Source organism: Vanellus vanellus, assembly GCF_965231255.1.
Source record: "Vanellus vanellus genome assembly, chromosome: 9".
NCBI lineage: Eukaryota > Metazoa > Chordata > Aves > Charadriiformes > Charadriidae > Vanellus > Vanellus vanellus.
The window spans coordinates 13,962,744-13,983,339 of record NC_138914.1 but is presented as its reverse complement, the minus strand read 5'-3'; the positions used below and the strand labels follow the sequence as shown (position 1 = coordinate 13,983,339).

Here is a 20,596-nt window from a genome sequence, read left to right as displayed (position 1 = left end):
GGCACACGTCACCCCTTGGTGCAGTTGCCTGCCTCTTTTTCCCAGCTCTTTCCTTCCATCATCCGCTCCCATGCGGCCGCTACCCCGAGCGCAACAAGGGCAGGTAACAGACTGGCTGCACCCGTTACCCAACGCGGCAAGGCAAAGCCGACAGGCTGGAACCAAAGTATCCACTTTTGGCTTCTTTTGGACCACGGCCTTCCAGTGTGCTGAAAGTCCTTTTTATCCCAGAATCAATGCATCCCCCAGCCCCCGCTGAGCAGGAAATGCAGCAGGAACTACCGAGCTGTCGCTTACCCATTAGATGAGATAAAAACACTTCAGTGCTCTCAGATTCTAGTCCAGGCATGGCATTTAATGAATGCTCTTGTCATTTTTCACTTTGCGGCTGGTAATTTGGCTGTCTTAGCATGCAGGTGGCTTACTACAAGTGGGTAACTAAAAGCCTTTCAGATCTCCTGGCCCTGCCACATCCAGCTCCCAAATCTTAGAAACCGAATCCAGTGTCTGAAACAGCCTAATCACATCAAAGAAAGCACAAAAACACCCTCATGTATTACATGGCCTCGAATCAGAGAGGAGAAAATCACACAGGCATGACAGCGAGTACACTTTCTATGAGGCTCGTGGTGCTCCCCGGATTTATTTTGGCATTATACATCAATCTTAGACTGAGCAACAAAGGGGGAGTATGAAAGGAAAAGATACATCTCAGGCAAGAAAATTAAATAAAATTAGTGGCAACGTTGATCAGCCAGGTCAGCGCTGCCAGCGGAGCAGAAAACAGCCAGCAGAGATGGGCAACGCCAGCTCTCTTTAAAAACAGCATGAACTTAAACCCAGCACAGCCCTCGTGTCTTCGTTTTAAGCTCCCTGGAATAGGTACGGCTGGCTTGGCTCTCCTCTGCAGTATTGACAGCTTTATAGTCAAAGGCTTGTCATTTCTCATTTGATCTCCTCCAGCTTCCCTACCTGGTGTACATTCTCCAACGATGTTCAGAGCACTGGTAAAAGGGGCTTTACAATTGCACTAAATGCTTTTTTTTTTTATAGCTGCTTCAAAGCCGTTCAGAAATTTTTCTCGGTATTAGCATTATCTGTGCTTTTCTGTTCTTCCCCCAAATTGTTCAATTTCACAGTTACGTCTGTTAGGCAGAATCAGAAAGCAAGCGTGTATTTTAGGCTGGCAAAACTGAGAATTCTTCTGCCATCTCCCCCTGTAAGTTACCGTAACAGCTTTTGCCTTCCAGAAACCCAGCCAGCTTTCTGATTTCAATTTAAGGGTCAGGTTTTGTTCCAAGATACTTGCAAACAAATACTACTGAGGTAGAGGGATGAGGTGATAGCTAACGGAAAGCCTATGACTTGTTAATTAAAAAGAAATTAAGCACAAAGTCTAATCTCAACAGAAATGTAACTTACTTTGAAACTCCAGTTAAAAAAAAAAAAAAAGCAACACATTAACTTGAAATATGCTGGTGAGATATTTTATTCTCCTAAATAGAGCAAAACTGAATCCACCTACAAGGGTGAAAGTGATCTATTGCCCTTGCTCAGCAGAGCAAGAAAGTAAACAATAAGCAAAACAAATAAACAGTCAGATGTTAAGTTTTTGCAGTGTTAGAAAATGCAAAATGTCACTGGTACCAGCAAAAAGGTTTAACCCTTCTTCCTTTGCACACTGACAATCGTCCGGACAACAGAAGGTGATCTGTACCCATTCTTATATCAGACGGGAAGAACTTGCTCCCAGACTCTGCCCGGTTAGGATCGCTGGCTCTTCAGGACAGAGACTGGGTGACACAGCAGGCTTGCGGCACGCCATGCGATTTAACCCCAGCTTCTACGAAGCTGTGCAGCCTTTTGGCATCTCATCCCCCTGAGAGGAAAGCTTGAGCATTCCCCTGCCCTGCCCCTCCTTCCTTAGCCACAAGGAAAGATTTAACCTCTCCCTTGTTCCAGCATACGTGAATTCACTTCAGAGCCTCCAACAAGCTTTATATAAGCTTATTTGCTGACTTAGCCTTTTTAATGCTGGGACACTGTGAAACGTTTTGACTGTACCAGGCAGGGGTGGGTACCCGCTCTAACCTTGCATAGCCCAGGCACACAGCCATTCTCTGGGAAAAACGCACATTTTCTGCTCTCATCCAAAATCCTGCTGGGGAAGATGTATAACAAACACTTCAAGAGGAGCGACCTGGAGCAATTAATGCCTTCCAGGATACACTGTAATTAGTAGGGAACAGAATCTGCTCTATTCGGAGCCCAGGAGCAGGAGCAAGATTTTCTGTATCACTCTGAGCCTCTCTTCATCTCTCTGCACCAGCTTGGCTCCCCTTAGGGGAGGGCACGCCGCCCACCTGAGACGTGGTGCTGTTACCAGCCCTGCCTGTTTCCCATCCCCTGCTCTAAGGCACAGTGGAAGAGTGAGCAAAAGTTGTGCTTTACTTTTCCAGTTTTCACGTGCCCCTCCTGCCTCCCATCCCCAAAGCTTTACATTTCTCTCCTCACTAAAGCAGAGTTGATTGCTGCATTAACAGCCATGCCATCCTCCCGCAGTAGGCTCTGACAGCAAACCTCAGCAGACTTCTGGAGGGCAGAGGAAAACAGCGCTATATTGAATTTGATTAAGGGGCCAGAATAACCTTTAACAGAGACACCTGGGGCAAGGAAGCAGACAGCTCTCTAGCTGAAAGCCCATTCAGGTTCCCTCATAGCCCAGGGGACAGGGCTTCTCACTCACAAGGAATAGCAACCCAGTCACATCACTCTGATGGAGCTAGCAGGCAGAGGGATGGTCACAGCCTTCCACTTGCATGAGGGGTGACTGCTAAGCTCCCAGCCAGAAAGAACTACATCCCTCATGGATTATTCACATCATTTAAACTGGGCTTCTGTACAGCACAGCTTGGACAACCCCCTTATCTCTGTGTTGAGCTCATCATCTCAGATCCTAAGCAGAGACCAAATGCTTTTCTACAAGGGATGGAAACTGCAGAAATGCAGAAAAATAGGTGTCATGAGGGCAGGGAAACCTCACACCTTCTGAAGCTCTTTACTGGGGCAGAAGCATAAGCGGGCTAAAGCCCAGTAGAGCCAGCAGGTTGGTCACAAGGTGCAGGAGGTTTGGTCTTAACTCTGCTTGTTTTGGAGGCATGACCTGAGTCCAAATAAGTGATTGCCAAGCCCTTGCAATGCAGGGTTTAAGCAGCATATATCAAGGAGCGGAGCAAAATAACAGCCAGGAGGACAGGGTCCTCCCAGTACCCACGGCAGATGAGCAGGACAGCTTAGGGATAGCTGCCAGATTCAACCAGAAATCCAGATCCTCAGAGAACTTCATGGTGATGAAGCCAGTCCAACATCCAGACAGGAAGCCCATCCAAAGGTCAGAATCAAGGTCTGCTGATGATACCCATGGTCAGACACCATCCAGTGATCACTTGGCAGCTCCATAGCAGTAGAAGATAGCCAAGGTCAGGAAGGCAGTCTATGGGTCACAGTCCAAAACAACAGGGACTGTGACTAGCCACAGCAAACCAGCACTCCTAGCTCAGGCAGACACTAAGGTCCCCACACTGAGCTTAAATAGAGCGCTTAGGCCAGAGGTGCGGGTGGAGGCCTCAGGTGAGCCTGGTTAGGGCAATTAAGGCCTATTAGTACCCTCCAGGACTCTGACAATATAAGTTTCTCTCCTTGAACAGTGATTTAAGAAGTTTGAAGGAGTTTCTACTTCTCAATAAGAAAAGTATCTTCACTGCTAATAACCTAGTGATGGTTTATACCTTTCTTTGCTAAACTGAAAACCTTAATGTTATCTTCAGAGAAACTTCTGGTTCTTTAATAGCTAGCTAAACTGGCATGTGGGTATCTTTAGAGCAGAGGAAGCAGCCTGTATCTGAAGAGGGCTGGCATCTGTTGGCTCTAAGGAGAGCCATGTATTAGCTTATGGGGACTACCGGCATTTCTACATGTGTGTTTCTATGTGGTTTGATGAGGCTAAAGCTCTTCTTCATCTTTTACACAGGGCAGTTACTTTCAAATCTCCTTGAGCACTAGATAACCCAGAGAAGAAACTTGGCACCTCCCCTAGGTTCCCCCCACAACTCGCCTTTAGAGGGAAGTGACTTGCAAGATGAGCAGAAATGGGCATGACCCCCTTCCAAGGAGCTTTTTCTCTGAAGATGCAGTGCTCAGCAGTGCTCCAAGGCTCCTCACAGACCTTTAGTTGTGGCCGAGGAGCATGCTGGATGGCTGGAGTCATTGGCAGACAAGTACTCTGTGATAATGGAGACATTAAATCAGTCATGGCAGCAAGATCTGCATAATAGATGCAAAATACAGCAGAAGCCTGATCCAATTCTGGGTCTGCCTTGTTAAGTGGAAAAGTATTTTAGGAGATGGAAAAATACTAGGAAGTTCAGAGTGCATCCTCCCTGCAGCATGGCATGAGGGGTAGCTGCAGTGACTTATCTGTATCTGTAGATACACATCTGTAAATGTATTCCCATACTGTCTTCACTGCTCAGTGATCATGTACTGGATTTTGGGTACTCAGGCCAGTTGAGGTCAACAAGGACAGAGCCATAGGCACCCGAAGTGGCCCTCCTGGTTGAACTGCAGACAGTTGGCATCCTCTAGGACAGGAAGATGCTACCATCCAACACAGCTCTTACATCTTGATCACAGTTACATTGGGGAAGTTCTTGTCAACCAGTTTCCATACAACTCTTTAGTAAGCACACCAGAGATGGACAGAGTATGTTCCAGCCAAAGCCTGGCATGGGAGAAAGCGAAACACTGCCGGTCCAGAAATGCTGCATATGCTAATTTTTCTAAGTGGCTTTGGCATTAATTTGAGGGGGAAAAAAAATGTATTACTGGAGGTAGAACTTCCCCTGCTCAAGGGGCATCTGCTATTTGACAAGCAGATTCAGAAACAGCCGTTAGCACACTGGATACAACCCAGGACCTGCAGATGTAGTATGTTGGTTTATGATCACAATAAAGGCAGAAGCTATCAAGACTGTAAACCCTGTCAGTAGGTAGGAAAGAGCTTTCAGGAAGGCGAGCGGGCTTGTCTCCCCCTTTTTCCCAAATCACACACCCTCACATGTTAGCTGGTTATCTGCAGGCACTGCTCATGTACCCCAAGCAGGCACGTATGCACAGTTTGTATGTGCATGTGTATATACATGCTTTGTGCTGGGCTAAGGTCAAACAGCTTTTTATGAGATGCAGAGCACCATGCTGTTCTCTCAGGAGTGTGCACACAGCATGTTCAAATTAAACTGGATCTGGCCCATCATGCCCTTTTCAAATCAAGATGCTGTTCCAGGCCAGTCTCACCCAGTACTTGCCAACAGCCACAATCACGAGGGGGGATGGCGACTAGAAGGGACACTGCCTGGCTTCACAAAGCCCTGTCTGCTTTGCAAGGAACACCCTCATCATCTTCCGTCTGAGCCCAGGCATGGCCTGTTGGGGACAAACCGCACCTCCCCAAGACTCTTGCTTTTGCCCCAGGTTGTCAGAGGCACTGTGTAATGTTTGAATCACAGCAGCGAGAAGCCAAGTGCTCAAGCTTGGCTAAACTCAAGGTTGTCAGGGGAGCAACTCCTCGTTTCACATGAGAGCGCGGCTTGGCTTGCTGATCTCCAGAGCCCTGCAGTAAAATCCTCGCTACATTCAGCTGGAACATGCCCCCTGGCAAGGCAGTCCCTGTTCTGTTTTCACCCCTGTCTGCACCCCTGTCCAGACCAGACACCTGATGCTGTCAACAGCCAAAGCTTGCTCCAGGGAACCTGAAAAGCTCAGTGGCCGTGAGAAGAGGAACATGCCTTCAGACTGGCATTAACACTCCACTGAGTGGCTGATGCCAACATTAGCGAGGGCACAGCTGCAAGAATTCATTGCTCTGCTGGATGCTGGCAAAACAAGGTGGGAGGGCATAACTGCCTTTGTAGTGAGGATTCGGGAGGAGGCAGAGTGAGCAAAGTGACAAATAAGTGACTCCAACAGTGGCATCTCGCTGTTGCCACTGCTCACACTGTATGCCAAGTGAGGTGGGACCAGAGCATGGGAGGCAGGAGCGAGTTCTAGGACAAAACTGAACGGTGACTGTCAACAGCTCTGTCCAGCAGCAGGGCAAGGAGCTGGGAAAATCAGGAGTCCCACTCCATTCCCATGTATTCTCTCATGGTTTGTGGTGACATGCTCGGCCATATATTTAACTCTGTGTAGGTCACTACAGGAATAGCAGAGGCTTCACAGGGATGCAAGTGTTTAGGAAGCGTTTTGTAATTCTCCAGTGCAACACAAAGCCTCTTTCTCCTCCCACACCCAACATTCACCCCATGATACACAAGTTCAGTTTGCTCGAAAAGCTTGTTGCATCCCTCGTCACTGCTGTTTTTGCTGCCTCAGGGCCAGCACCTTCCCCGGCAAGGTATGTGGGTTGCCACAAAGCTGGGCACAGCTTGCCAGTGCTGGCAGTTGCTCTCCCCGGGGAGGGCCTCTGCCCATGGCCCCTGGCATTAGGAGGTGAGGCGCTAACAGCCCTGTGCCCAGCCCTGAGGAACCATGCTGGGCCTCACCACGCGGTTCCAGGCACACGGCAGCTCTGCCGTCCCCAGCGCACACCTGACCTGGGCACACACATTCAGGGGGCAAAGGGGTAGAAGTCATGCCAGGAAAGTGTCTCTACGGGCTGCCCGCGGAAAGCCCTAGTAGACAGAGACCCAGTGGGAAGGGAAAAAAAACCCAGCCAAAACAGTTAAACAAATACACAGGAGGGAGCTGGCAGACAGAAAAGGCAACACGCGGAGCCAGTTTCAGTCTGAGAGTCATGTGCTAAGCCCCCAGCAGGGTTCAAGCACTGCTAGCTCCCGAGTAACAACCAGGCTGAGAGGGCACACACGCACGCGCATCACCATGACAAACCCCACAGTGTCGACAGCCAGGGACATGTCTGCTTGGCCAGCACAGAATTGCAGCAGCCAGCTTACAAATTTTCTCGAGCACAGGCAGGAGGAGGCTGGAGATGCCTTACGGTCCTGTAAATCTAGCCAAGCAAAGCACATTCACTACAGACCTCATCTGCCTCTTGGAGAGGGTTTACTGCTTCTCCCAGACTGGAATCCAAGCGGCAGCCAAGCCATGAGATCAAGGCTGTCTAACCCAAGAGTGGGAAAGGAAGGGAGGTGGGAGACACGTACTGTGGTGGGACAGTCTCAAGGTGATACAAACATTTACAGGAAAGAGTCCCACAGAAGGGTCAGTGCTCCAATAAGCAGGCAAGACAGGGAAGGAGCCACTTCAGGCAGGCCCTTGGTGGGAAAGGCAGTGCTCGTGACGCTCCTGTGAACAACCATGTCCTGGTATCTATCCATGGTGAAGATGTGCAATAGCTGAGACCAGCACTGGCAGTTCCTAACTTGAAGAGCAAGCATGGGATGTGTTTGTATCCAAACCCAGCCCCACAAACTGCTAAGCAGCTAGTCCAGCATCCAGATTGCTCACTTACACTCTTCCTTCCCCCCATAGTCACAGGAGTTCCCAAAAGAGGAGGAAACACAGAAGTATTGAAAAACAAATGTATTCAAAATGCGCACAGTAAGAAAATTGCATGTGAACACCGAGCCCATCCTGGCCTCCCTGAACACCTCCAGCTCGGGCTCCTCCATTGCTACTCCCAAAACCAACACCATGGGTATTTCACCCTCAACAAATGGGTATGAGAAGGCATTCAGTTTAGATGCCAGTCCTTCGATCCAGCCATAAATGCACATCTGCCGACAGCTGCACAGAGATAATGCTCAGTAAGGCAGGGGAGCCCCTTCCCTAAGGCTTCTGGACACTGCCCCAGCACGTACTGAAGGAGCCTTCACTGCCCACACACATTACCACTAATATTAGAAATAGTTATTTTTTTATTTCAGTTCTCATCTTCCTCTGGTCCCCTCCCTCCCTTGCACAAACCAAGCACAAGGTCAACCCATGTCGGCACCTGGGGAAATGTCAAGCGTCAGGCACAAAGGCCTGGAGCGGAGCGGCTGGCTGGTTCACGGAGAGTTGAAAGCAGGCTCAATTATCACCCAGCAGGCTGCACAGTCGCCAGAGATGGGAAAAGAGAATCCCTGAGGGTGCTTGCAATCCAAGGGGCGTGGATAAGGCAGACAAATGCTTTTCGAATGTTCCCACTCGGTCTCTCCTGCAGATGAGCCCATAACAACTAGTGACAAACAAACAGCAAACATGCCATCTATGTGGCCAGCAATTCTCTCCCTGTTGCGCTTAGCTACAAGGCAAAACAGTGAACGAAGTTGCTAAACAGACTTGGCTGGGCATTTAACTACTTAACTCTATTCTATTTACAAGGTCTTCAGCAGCTCAGTGCTCCCTTAATCCATAAGGCACAAAGCAAGCAAGGGAATGTGCAGCTTAGTCCTGCTGGATCATGATCTCTGTATCATTCCTGGGAGGGATGCAAGATGGAGGTTTTGTGTCAGAGGAGCATGTGGCGAACTCTGCTTCCAGCCTCAGAACTGCTGGACAATCAGCTTCCGCTTCACATCCCGGCTAAACCTGTTCATCTTGAACACTTCGCTGTCGTAGAAGGCAGAGAGGTTGTGGATGTTGATCTGCCGAGCCTAGGAGGAGGAGGAGGGAGGGGAGAGGTAAATGTTTATTAAAAAAAAAAATAAGAACCATGTGGTTTTCCATAGCAAAGGCCAGATAAAATTTGACAGTCAGCAATCTCTGCTCTGCTCAGCAGGAACCAGAACTGCAGTAGCACGGGAGACTGCAGGTCAGGAGGAAAGGAGCATTGGCAGAGCTGAGCTGAGCAAAGAGAGGATGCTGGCTCAGCATCTGCCTGCTCTCAGCTCATCCTTTTACTTCCAGTACAGCTAGAATGTAATTACTATCCAAAAGCCCCTAGTACCTCACCCAGCAGGAGACAGTTTTGCAAGAGACCTCTGACTGGGGGTGGTCTCACCAGCAGCACCAAGCTGGTGGCTCTGGAAGTAGTTCCTCTGCACATTTGACGCAAGGAACAGAAAAGCAGCAACCCAGGAATCAAATACCGCTTTAGTGCCGAGCAAGGTCAATACTTTGCGCAGGCAGAGCCAGGAACACAACCCCTGGACCAGGATGAGGATGCGTTAAGGAGGAGGAGGGTGAGCCTCAGGAGGGATTGGGAAAGTTCATACAGAGATTTTTCTGCTCATTCCTTCTTCAAATGCAGGTGCCAGGAAACTTGTGTCCTAATTCACCTGCAAAGCACCAGCCGTACCGCAGGACTTACCACTCTAACCTCAAAGCTTTACGGCGTTGCATGAGAACTGAGGGGGAAGAATTTGGCACTCCGAGAGAGGAGCAGATAGCAATGAGACAACCCTGATTCTGGGTTAAATTAACACCAGTTTTTTTCTAGTACCATAACTCAGCAAGGGAAGTTACAAGTCTGAGAGCACCTCTGGTTCTGAGGCTGCAGAGAGAGAGCAGGAACCGACCCCAGAGAAAGCTTGTTACGATGAGCCCATACCTTATCTACCAGGTCCTTCTCTGGGACTTCTATGGTGTCTTGCTGGGCCCCATAGCGGTTTCTCTGGTACATCACCTGCTCTGCAACTAGCTGCTTCAGGATGAACAGCAGCAGCTCGTTGTTGTCTCGCTTGAATGAAAGGTAGCGGGAGAATGTCTGGGAGGGAGGATAAGATGATCCAAGAGGGTCAGGAACCGAGTGACACACTGCAGGTCTCCTGTGCCCAACACCAACCAACCCGCTCCTCCCATGGAACACAAGGGGAACCAAATGACACCACTGTCACTTGCACCCTTAGTGTCTCTTAAGGGACTTTGGCCTTGCCAAGCTGCCACCTGCACATGCAGTTAAAACACAGCCCGGTGACAGCAATGATGCTCCTCTGCCAGGTGCTCTTACACCCATTAAAAATCTCTGGAGGGGCCCTGGAGCCTCTCGGGGCTGGCAGCGCACTGCTGTGGAGGTGAGCCGCCCAAGGGGGAAGCAGCCGTGGGAGGGCTGGCCCTGGGGAAGGTGTAGAGCAGCTTCCCTTAACCCAGACTGTCCTGTGCCCACCTCCAGCACTTGGCTGGCTGTTTGCAGCCAAAGAGAGAGGCCACGAGTCGTCCAGACTGAGGGCAGACACTCAGAGTGGATAAATGCCAGAGTGGCCAGCCAAGAGCCGTTCGGAGCCAGCCCCTGCCACTCAGAGAAAAGGGCAGACTGCACTAAACCCCAGTGAGTGCTGCCCTGTGGTTAACTGTGCCCTGAGCAGCCCTAGGAAAAAACGTGAAGAAACTAACTGCCTGCTTGGGCTTCATCACCTGGCAGCAGCAGCAATGGGAGTCCTGTGCCAAAATACCAGGCAAGGTGTCAAAAATGAAGAGAGACGCGGCAGTGCTTTCAATACAGAGGCTCAGGGTACACTTCCTCCTCAGCCCCAACAAAAACATTGCTCCACTACAGACTAACGAAGGGCAGTCATGTAGCAGTGCCCTCAGACTCACAGTACTCCATTTACACAGGCTCAGTGCCCGACTCTGCAGGACAGAGCCCTGCAGAGCACGGAAGAGTGTCTTCCCGCAGCCAGGGCAGCGCAAGGAGGCTGCAGTCAAACCCACGGGGTCTGGGGTGCAGCTACAGCCCTCGGCTCAGCCAGTGCCCACCTTGCGCATGCTCCTCATGACACTGAACTTCTGCGTGTCAATGAAGCTCTCCAGCATCACCCGGATGGCCATGTTGACGTCATCTTCCACCACATAGTCCCGCAGGTGCATGCGGGCATGAGCCTCGGCCATCCGGATCATGGACTCAATGTGACGCACTGTGATGGGGATGCTGCCGGTTGCCTAAGTGGGGAGAGGAGGAGGCAAATCGTTACTGAAGGATAAAAGACATGGGGCAAGACAAGTGGCTTCTGGCCCAGGACCTACTTCACTCTGGAGGGAGCTGCTCCTGGACCTGAGAACTGTCTCAGGCTAAGGAGGCTCTGCCACCTGCTGGCACGCTCTGCACAGAGCGGTACTGGCTCCCCTGTTCAACATTTTAATTCAGCAGGGTGCAAGGGGATGCTACGTGGGGTCCCTTCTTTGCCAACGTTTAGTGCCTTTCCAGGAACAGCAATCCCGCTTTCCCCAGCAACTTTTAGAAGAAGTTAAAGAAACAAAAAGACAATTTTAAAAGAAAAGATATAGTTTTCCCAAGCTTCAAAACTCTGACCTCAAAAAATTCCTCTTCCACTTGGAAAGCATGAAAGGAGCCTGAAAGATCCCACAGACAAAAGAGAAGGGCATTTCTACACAGAACAGCTCCCTGTAACGTACCAGGCACATATGGGTCTGAGTGAACGCAAACATCTCCTATGGGCCTGCCAGACTGGGTGACAGTAAGAAGACTTTGCCATGACAGGCACTAGTACACGTGTCCAGTCCGTCAGTCCACAGATCACCAACAGGCAAGACTGCATTTAGATGAAGGATCATCTGTTCAGCAGACACTGCAGGATCTGCCTGTCTCTCACAAAACAGTGGCACAGACTCTTGTGACAGGAATGGCAAGAATGTGTCAACATATGCTGGAGCAGTCTCAGGCTGATTTGCAGTCTAGAGACATCCTTCGTCCCCCCTTTCCTCAGTATTCTCACCATAGACTCTTTCCTGAGGTCACTGTACATCCGGGCCACCTTGTCCTGGTCCATCTGGTTGAGTTTGGGGTGGACTTTGTCTTTGGCATAGATGATGTATTTCCTCAGGATCTCCTGGGGAATGGGTTCAACCCCGTATGTGTTGGGAAGAATGACCTCATTGGTGTCCCCATTCACTGCCTCCTTGCTACCCGGGTGGTGCTTGACGTGGCTGCCAACAACGAACCGGGCAAGCATTTCATCCTACAAGAGAGCAGTGGAACAGACACTGAAGACACTCACTGGATAGGAAAACTCAGTGGGCAACTGCAGCTGAGCATCCCAACAGCAGCATCATAAACCCAGCCCAACCTCAGACTCATAGCACAGCTTGTACCTGCACAGGGTCCACTGTGTCTCTCACCACGCACAGGATATCAAATCGAGAGATGATGGGCTCTGTCAGGTCTACATTCTCCGAGAAAGTTAATGATGGGTCATATCGTCCACCTAGATCATAAAGACAAACCTCAAAGTCAAACACAGGCTCCAGGGCTGAAGCTTTGAAGCATGCATAGACCTCCTGCACAGAAAGACTTTACTGCTCGCTTGATGTGGAGAAACCAGGCAGAGGGAGGGGAAGCTGCACCACAGTTCTCATGACTCACAGCAGGACTTATGCTGGAGGTCTGAGATGGTCCTGTGGTCTCTCAGCACTTACCTATGGGATTAGCAGCAGCAATAACGGTGCAGCGGGCTTGCAAGGATGTAACAATGCCTGCTTTGGAGATGGAAATGCTTTGCTGCTCCATGGCCTCGTGGATGCTGGTCCTATCTTGATCATTCATCTGTTAGAAAGCAAGAATGACTTAAACTGCATTTATGTCTATATGCATCGCACAACACACCCAGGGGACTCAGCTCCTGATGCTCTGAAAAAGTGGCAAACTGCACTATGGACCATTAAGGGTCTAAGCAAATTGCTTGAGTCTTGGTCAGCTGGGAGATGGCACCATCAGTTATAGTGTCTCCTCATCGCAGAGGTTACAGCCAGTCCCTCCAGAGCTAATCCTTCCCACAGAGATGGAACCAGGCCTCACCTTGTCAAATTCATCGATCAGACAGACACCTCTGTCAGCCAGCACCAGGGCTCCTGCCTCCAAAGTCCACTCCTTGCTGACCGGGTGCCTCTGGACGTAGGCTGTAAGACCTACAGCAGAAGCACCCTGGCCAGTGGTGAAGATTGCTCTGCTAGACGCCTTCTCTATGTATTTCAGAAACTGTGATTTTGCAGTACCAGGATCTCCGCACAGAAGCACATTGATGTCACCACGGACTTTGTGTTTGCCACCTACCATAGCAATGGGAGAGACATGTTGGCATTTGAGTGCACAGCTTGATAGCAACCCTGCCCTGAACACCACAAAGCTGAAGGGAAGGCAAGGAGTAGGAGCGAAACCACTTTACAGGAAGTTGAGGGAAAAAGAAAGTCAGCTTTGGAGGTGGTCACATGTGTAAAACAGCATTTCTAACCTTGCTGAACACATCCTTCTAAAAAGGAGATGATAACAAATCAGGACACTAAAAGGTCAAACCTCTGAAGGGGCAACAAACACGACCTCCTAGAGGAGGAGGGATAAAATCTTGCCCAGGTTTGCAGCAGGAGCTGTTTTCAGTTTTAGCATTTCTACTGTCACACCAGAGTTTTCAGCGTGATAAAAGCAGCCACTTCCATCACAGATATCCCTCAGTCTGTTACCTCGTCTGTCACAGAGACACACAGACAGCTCTAACCACTCTCACTGCAACAGCGCAGACAAACCCAGATCCATTTGCTTTTAGCTGACTGAAGCACCAAGTGACACAAGTGACACCCACCTGGGTTTTTGGGCTCTCCACCGAAGAGAGCTAAAGCCAAGCCTCTCTTGATATCTTCATGCCCGTAAATAGATGGGGCAATGCTGGCAAAAATCTGAAAGGAAAATGAGAGAAGTTGTCCAGGGAATACCATTTTCAAGTCTGGACAGAATTTGGCATGACAATCAGCAAGGGGCTGCATCTATGGTTAACCTTAGAATACTGCTGTCACTGAAGAGTCTTTTATTTTCCATGGTGAGGGGACTTTTTCAAAGGTTAACTACCCACCCAGAGTCCCCTAAAGGTGATTCACAAAAATGGTGCTGTTGGGGCATGGCAGATTGTATAGTCTGGCGCTGGAAACTGCTGTCACTGCCTCCACACTCCTGTGGTACAGAAAGCACATCACAGTGGCCGTTATCAGCTGTTACAAAGCGGGAGACCTTGATTTGAGACTTACTCACTGCACATGATAGTAGTTGGATGGGCTACGCCACACATGAATTTTCATCATGGTCATATTTTCTCAAGGGTAGTCTGATAGTAGCCTGATGCTAGAGACTACTGGTGTTAAAACAGTCCCGGCTCAACTGAATCTCCTCCACACACTGGGAACAGCAGTCAATATCAAAACAGCACGACCAAGGCAACAGAGTGAAGTCCCCCTATTACAGAGCTTAAACTTGACCCAAGCAAGGTTGAACGTGCACCAATCCAGGAGCTTCATTCTATCAAGTACTGGATTTAGGTCTTAGCATGCAGAGAGAAGCAAAGCTAAGATCTCTACCACAGCTTAAGATGAGTAACAACATCCCCTTATGGGGATTGGAGACGCAAGCATTGGCCCCTCAGAACACTTCCCCCACTTTGCTTTCAAGATATGGGGGAAGAAAACAATGATCAGATATAAGCAGTGTCTGAGCGTCTCAGTGTCTCTCTTCCAGCCCTGTTGTGATGTAGAAGGCTCAGAGAAGGGAGAAACAGAAAATCTGAGACCCAAAAGTACAAGGAAAGTTTCTTATTTACTTCCCTCCTATAACTCACTCTTATTAACATTTGTCTGAGAGCTACAGAAGACCATGGAAAAGGAACTGGAATTTCTAAGAGTTTCTTTAACCACTGTTTAGCCAGCTGACACCTTTCATCACTTTCTGATCCAGCTGCCAGGTGACAGCAAGCTATCAACAGGAAAAGAAGGGATGTCTGAGGCTGACCCACCTTCTCCCCAATTTGCTCATCCTTGGACAGCCCCACAATCACTTTCACATCTTCATCAGTCAGTTCTCCAACAGCCAGCTTGTTGTCCTTCTTGGCGATGTGGTTGGCTAGGATCACAGTTGCAAATACTGGGAACCCGTTGGCAGTGTTCAAGGAGCCGTCATAGTTGTTGTGGTAGATCCCTGTTAGCTCCTGGGAACCAGGAGATGGTATGTCAGTGCTTGCACAGTACAAAACAGCCCCCTCTCCATTTTACTACTGTCAAAAGTAGCTGCCCAAATGAATGTGAGGGCAATCCCTCCCCACATCCCCACAGGTGTTCCCACAATGTCTTTGTCAGAGTTCACAAATGCTCTGTGCTCACCCCATACTTGAGTTCAACAACGTACTCACAATCTCATCCCCTGGCTTGCAGCTGTCAACCAGATCGGCGAGGAGAATGGCATCCTTGGAGCGGGGCAGCCTGCCGGCAGCTACCTTCCCGGGGCTCTCCTGGATTTTGATGCGCTGATAGTTCTGATAGACTGTCTGCAGCAACAAAATAAAAGTTACCCAGCAAGTCTGGCAGGCATCAGCACAGCCGATGCTTTTCTAAGGCACCTCACCAGAGAAGGTCCATTCAAAGATTTACTATACTCTGGTTAGAAAACTATGGGCGATGGAGGTTGTGAGGAGCAATTCCAGGATGTGATAGGCAACAATGGGGACAGGAAAGTACTTTGCTACATCTCACCACTGTGTTTCAGCCACCACAGTGTTTGTCCATCCAAATACTAGAACAGTTCCTAGGAGGAGGATGCTCCACTTGTGATGGTTAAAGATAACAAAGCAAAGAATGAAAGTCAGAAGCTCCACATCTGTGATTTTGCTACTGTCCTCTAGTTTCCTTAGCTGGCAGATCATGAAATATTGACCTAACTTGGGAAGGAAGAGAGCTGGACAGTCTGTCTGCCTTTCCACAGTATGGATAGGTAACTGTACCACAGAGATGATCGTGGCAAAAGATTCAGCCCAAACACTTATGATGAGGCAGTACATGACTTTTGGCTGCTAAATTGGGCAGATTCGGGTCAAGAGCTCAAACAGACAATATCTGTCTTCGCAGACCCCTGGATATAGCTGTAGACCCCTCTCCCAGCACCAAGCCTGTTCAAAGGGTGGGAGGCAAGGCAAGGCTGGGAGGAGCAGGCAGTGTAGCAGCCTGGGCAAGACGAGCAGACAGCCTCATCCAGGCAAGCACATCTCTTACCTCTTCCATGTTGATTTCAAAGGGGCCAAGTGACTGACACTCTGGACAGGAACCGGGTTTCACCTCCTGGTTCTGGGACTGGAAAAAGGGTCCCAGGATGAAGCTGCACTTGCTGCAGTTGTATTTGACCATGCTGAGCTGAGGCAGGACCCCTGTGCAACTTGTCACCACTCCGCTGGTCCGGATTAACTGATTCAAGTGCAGTTGCCTGAGGAAAGACAAGAGATGCTGGATGCCTGCAGGGCACAGAAGGCAGAACATGCTACAGAAATATTCTCGCTACAAGGCACAACTCCCAAAGGCCCAGTAAGAAACAGTTAACAGTAGGAGCTTTCTCGCAGGGTTTGTGTTTTACCTTTGGGGACACTGGAAGTTCATCCTTGATCTGACTTTGTTTCTGTAATAAGCTCAGTCATCCTGTTGGACTTATCCAGAGCTTTAGCTTGCAGACTAGTTCTGCTGAGCACCACAAAGCCTGCTGCAGGCCCCACAGCCACTGCGGGTAATTCTGCTACTTACCTGAGCGACCGCAACTCTTCCACCAGAGGGAGGTGGGAGATACGGACATGGATCTCCTGAGCAATACGATCATATTTGGGATACATGGCCAACACCACTTCTTTGGCTGCTTCATCAAAGATCTTCAGCATTTCTGCCGGTGCCTCGGGCAGAAAGTAGGCAAGGACATGCTCCTGGGCTGCCAGATCCTCATAGTTCACCACCAGACTCTCTCTGTTCTCTTAAAAAAAGATGGGGTGAATTGTATTTTCAACCTGCTCACTGCTCAAGGAGTCTGCAGACAGAGCCAGAAGACAAGCCTGTATCCTGCAGGCTGCAGTTTGCAGATGTCTGCACCTTCCCTGAAAAATGTTTAGAGGTCAACAATTCGAAAATGGGTGGAAAACTTTTTAATTTATTTCTCTAGACAAATTCTTCATCAGTACCAAATTTGCGATTGTTCCTCTCCAGTTCCACACAGATACTTCCCAGGCTCGGTGTTCCTGAGACTCAAAAGCCTGACCCAACACACAACTCTCTCACAGACCTCCAGGAAACAGAAGTTAATAGGAAAGACAGCTATGCTGAATGGCTGGCAAAAAAACCCTTTTGTGTCTTATGTTCCTGGAAAGGGACAAGACAAATGACTTTTATTTCCCAGCCGTGTAACACTGACCCTGATCTACTACTTAAGTTTCTGGAGCTTCTGCCTCAATATAAAGAAGAAAAAAAACCAACTGCAGTTACATAAGCTGTTCCTAGATGTGACAATTTCTGCTTTTAAAATTCATCAATGACAACCTTAATGATTTCTTCTTCTGGCAGTGCCTAGTCAGAATACAAGGCTGCAACACTGACACGGTTTTCAAAGTCACAAGGTCTATTTGTCTTCCCTCGCTGGATAATCCAGTTTCCAGTGTGAGAAAGTAACTGGCACAGACAGCAAGCAATTGTTGTCTCGTTCAGATCGCAAGTTTGCAGACCACTGTCTGCTGCCCCACATAGTCTTTTGCTAGCATTTCTACGATATGAATATTAATGAGTAGCAGACGCCAGGGGCCTTCTAATTAGTCAGCCAGAATCAAAGAAGATGGTAGACATGTTTCCATTATTCATTTATGTCCATCAGCATCTGAGTTTCTTAAAGTGCTGACTCAATGTCTGAGACAAACAGAGAAGGCAGAAAAAATCCACCTATGGACTGGATCACTGCAAAGTACCGTGACCCACATAAAGAGCAGAGAGCCTCTAATCACCCAGCCCTACCTTTGCACATGTCGCTGATCCTCTCCTTGAAGACATTGTGCCCATGGTCATCCACATGGGTCTTCAGGAAGTTCTTGAAGCGGTGGTAGATCTCAAGCCGGGGAGCTGCCATGGAAACCCACTCCCTCACCGAATGCCCTTTCATGTCTTCCAGGTTCTCAATGCTCTCAATCATGTCTTCATCTTCCTCTTCCATGCCATCAGCAGCCCGTTCCGCCAGCCGCCTCTTCCGTGAAGGACGGTCTTCATCTTCATCGTCACTATCTAATGTTTGGGAGGAAAAAATGTTAAAGAGCTGGGATTCCCATTCCCACTCTTTGGATTAGTCATGGTTGGATTGCATGGGCTGTAGAAACAAAGAGGTCGGAGCCTGGGATACAAACCAAGAACCATCCCAGGCCCAGCCTAAATCCAGTTCTAGCCTGGCTCCTACATCTTCCACAACATAGCCAAATACTTTATGGGGGTGAATAAGATTTGTATGCAACAGCACACAGTCGTGTCCATTAACGCACTGAGGGAGGAAGGCCAAGGAATGGGCTTCCAAGTGCATCAAAGGCCCTCCCATCCAGCCCACAGAAATTTCTATAGGAACACCAACACCAACAAACTCCGCAGCATAAGTTCAACAGAACCCCAAACCCTTGATACAGGCCCAGGATCCTGACTTTGTTTCAGCCGTGAACACGTAAGCAGAACACACCAAACGAGCTCCTACGAAGCCCAAATCAAAGGGATCATGCGCTGGGGAGTCCAGCCAAGGTCACAGCCAGAGATTTCACTAAGAACCCAAATACACTGGAGCTCCAGGGACCTCCCTGCTACTCTGAGGGTGAGAGCCCAGCTTCTCCGTAAGGGCTGGCTTACAGTCAGCCACATGGGGATCAGCAGCCCACTTGGCACAGCTCATCTGCACCTACCGTAAAGCAGCCCCCTCCTCATGCGGCCCATGCCCTGCTCCAGCTCGCGGTCTCGCTGCCTCATTTCTCGCTCTGCGGCTTCCCGCTGGCTGGCTGTCAGCTCCTCCACATCTTCATCGTCCAAGGCCAGGCCCTCTGCTTCATAGACATCCAGCTCGGGAATGGGGCGGTAGTCCCTAGCACACACACAGAGCACTGACTCAGGCCAGGATCCAGAAAGCATTTCTCTAGCCCTCCTCTGCCTACTGCTGGATAGGTGTCATGACAGTTGTTCTGCAGCAAGACTGAATGTGTCAAGTGGGAAGGCGCTTCACAGCAGAAGGTGCCCTGCAGTACCAAGGGCTCCAGCACCATGGTTGTGAATGCCAGCGTTCAAGCCTTTGTATTGTGAAGTTCACCAGCTTGCCGGCAGGCCTGGCTGAGTAAACTTTAAAACTTACGCCTGCAGGAGTAATGAGCTGGGCTGGATGCACATCATACATCCAGGGAGATCCTGGTTTACCCACACTGGGTCATGATGGCACTTTGCTCCCAGCTGGCAATCTGCTCAGCTCTTCCAGCACTCAAATGACATCATGCCCTCACCTTTCTCCACTATCCAGCAGCTCTTCACCCCCCTCACCCTCACTGCCAGCACAGCAGAGACCCTCACCATGGCTGTGAACTCCCATGTCGCTGGCCGCACTGTCACCCTGTTAGCAAAACCCCATCCCCAGACACAACCCCCCCCAGAAGCTGGCTCCCACCGTTTTCCTTACCTTTCCATCCCTTCCCCGATGAGCTCTTCTCCTTCTTCCTCCTCTTCGGGGAGCCCCTCGGTCCCCAGGAGCCCTTCGGACTCATCCTCGAAGGGGGGCAGGTCCCGGCCGGGGCTGGACGTGAAGGCATCGCCCCGGCGGGAGCTGCGCACGGGGCTGGTGGCCACCGCCTGCGACTCGGAGGAGTCCTGCAAGGACAGGAGGGAGCGGGTGAGGGCGGGGGGAGAGGGGAGGCAGCGCTTCCAGGGGACTCAGCGACGGGGGCGGCGGTCAGAAGGGGGCCACGGATCAGCGATGAGTCCTCTTTCCCGAACGCGGGGGGAAGATTAAAATAATTAGACCTCGTTGCAAACGCCAACGGGAACGCATGGGAGAGCGGGGGGAAATCCACCCTCCGAGCCCAGAGCAGCCGGAGCGGAGGGGAAGGGCTCCGATCCCCCCCCGCCCCACCCCGGGTCCGGTTCTCTTCTCCGGTGCAGAGCATGTGGCAAACCTCCCACGGCATTTCGGGTGTCCCCGGCGAGCGCACCCCCATGCGCACCCCCCCCCCCCGCCCTCCCCCGAAATCCCCTCTGGCCCCCGCGCGACCGTGACCGCAGCGCCGGGACGCCCGCGGCGGGGAGGGCCCGGGGTCTGCACCCCGCGGGATGGCACCCCGACTCGCACCGCTCCGCCGGCCCGGCCCGGCCCGGCCGCTCACCGCCATCACCGCCGCCGCTTCTTCCTGACCAGCCAGATTCCGCGCGAAAACAGACCCACGTGGTCAGCGAAAGCGCGCGAAACCTCATGAATAATGAATAGCCCCGGGGGTGGGCCCTGCCCCGCCGCCGGAATATAGATGAGGAGGCGGGGCGGGGGGCACGGCCACCCCCAGGCACGGCAGAGGGCGCTCGGGTGGGCAGCGGCGGCAAACTTTGGCAAATTTTGGCCAACATTTGGGCATTTCCCTCTGGGTTGGAGGGTTCCCCTCCTGCCGGGAACCCGAGTCACGGGAGAGATCCCGCTGTGGATTCCCGTGTCCCTGTTGTCATGTCTGCCTCTTCTGCAGCTAAACCCAAATCCAGCTTGGCCAGGTTTGCCACTGACCCATGGGAGAACCGCTTGAATCGCCTTTATTCTTGTTCACACTAAAACTACACGAGGTGGGAAGGGGTTTCTGGTGTTTGGAATTTTTTTTTT

General features: G+C 50.5%; 1 protein-coding gene across 1 annotated transcript; it reads right to left on the bottom strand.

Moving 5' to 3' along the window:
- Positions 1-7,584: 7,584 nt before the first annotated feature.
- Positions 7,585-20,205, bottom strand: MCM2 (minichromosome maintenance complex component 2; the record flags this gene model as incomplete). The annotated part of the gene is given in 17 exon segments (XM_082487824.1): positions 7,585-8,654; positions 9,551-9,706; positions 10,696-10,878; positions 11,673-11,915; positions 12,049-12,161; positions 12,373-12,499; positions 12,752-13,002; positions 13,530-13,623; positions 14,727-14,918; positions 15,120-15,254; positions 15,976-16,183; positions 16,495-16,714; positions 17,740-18,003; positions 18,660-18,835; positions 19,418-19,605; positions 20,118-20,148; positions 20,150-20,205. Coding segments are annotated over 17 exon segments (2,748 nt in total). The 3' UTR covers positions 7,585-8,543.
- Between the last annotated feature and the right edge of the window lie 391 nt (positions 20,206-20,596).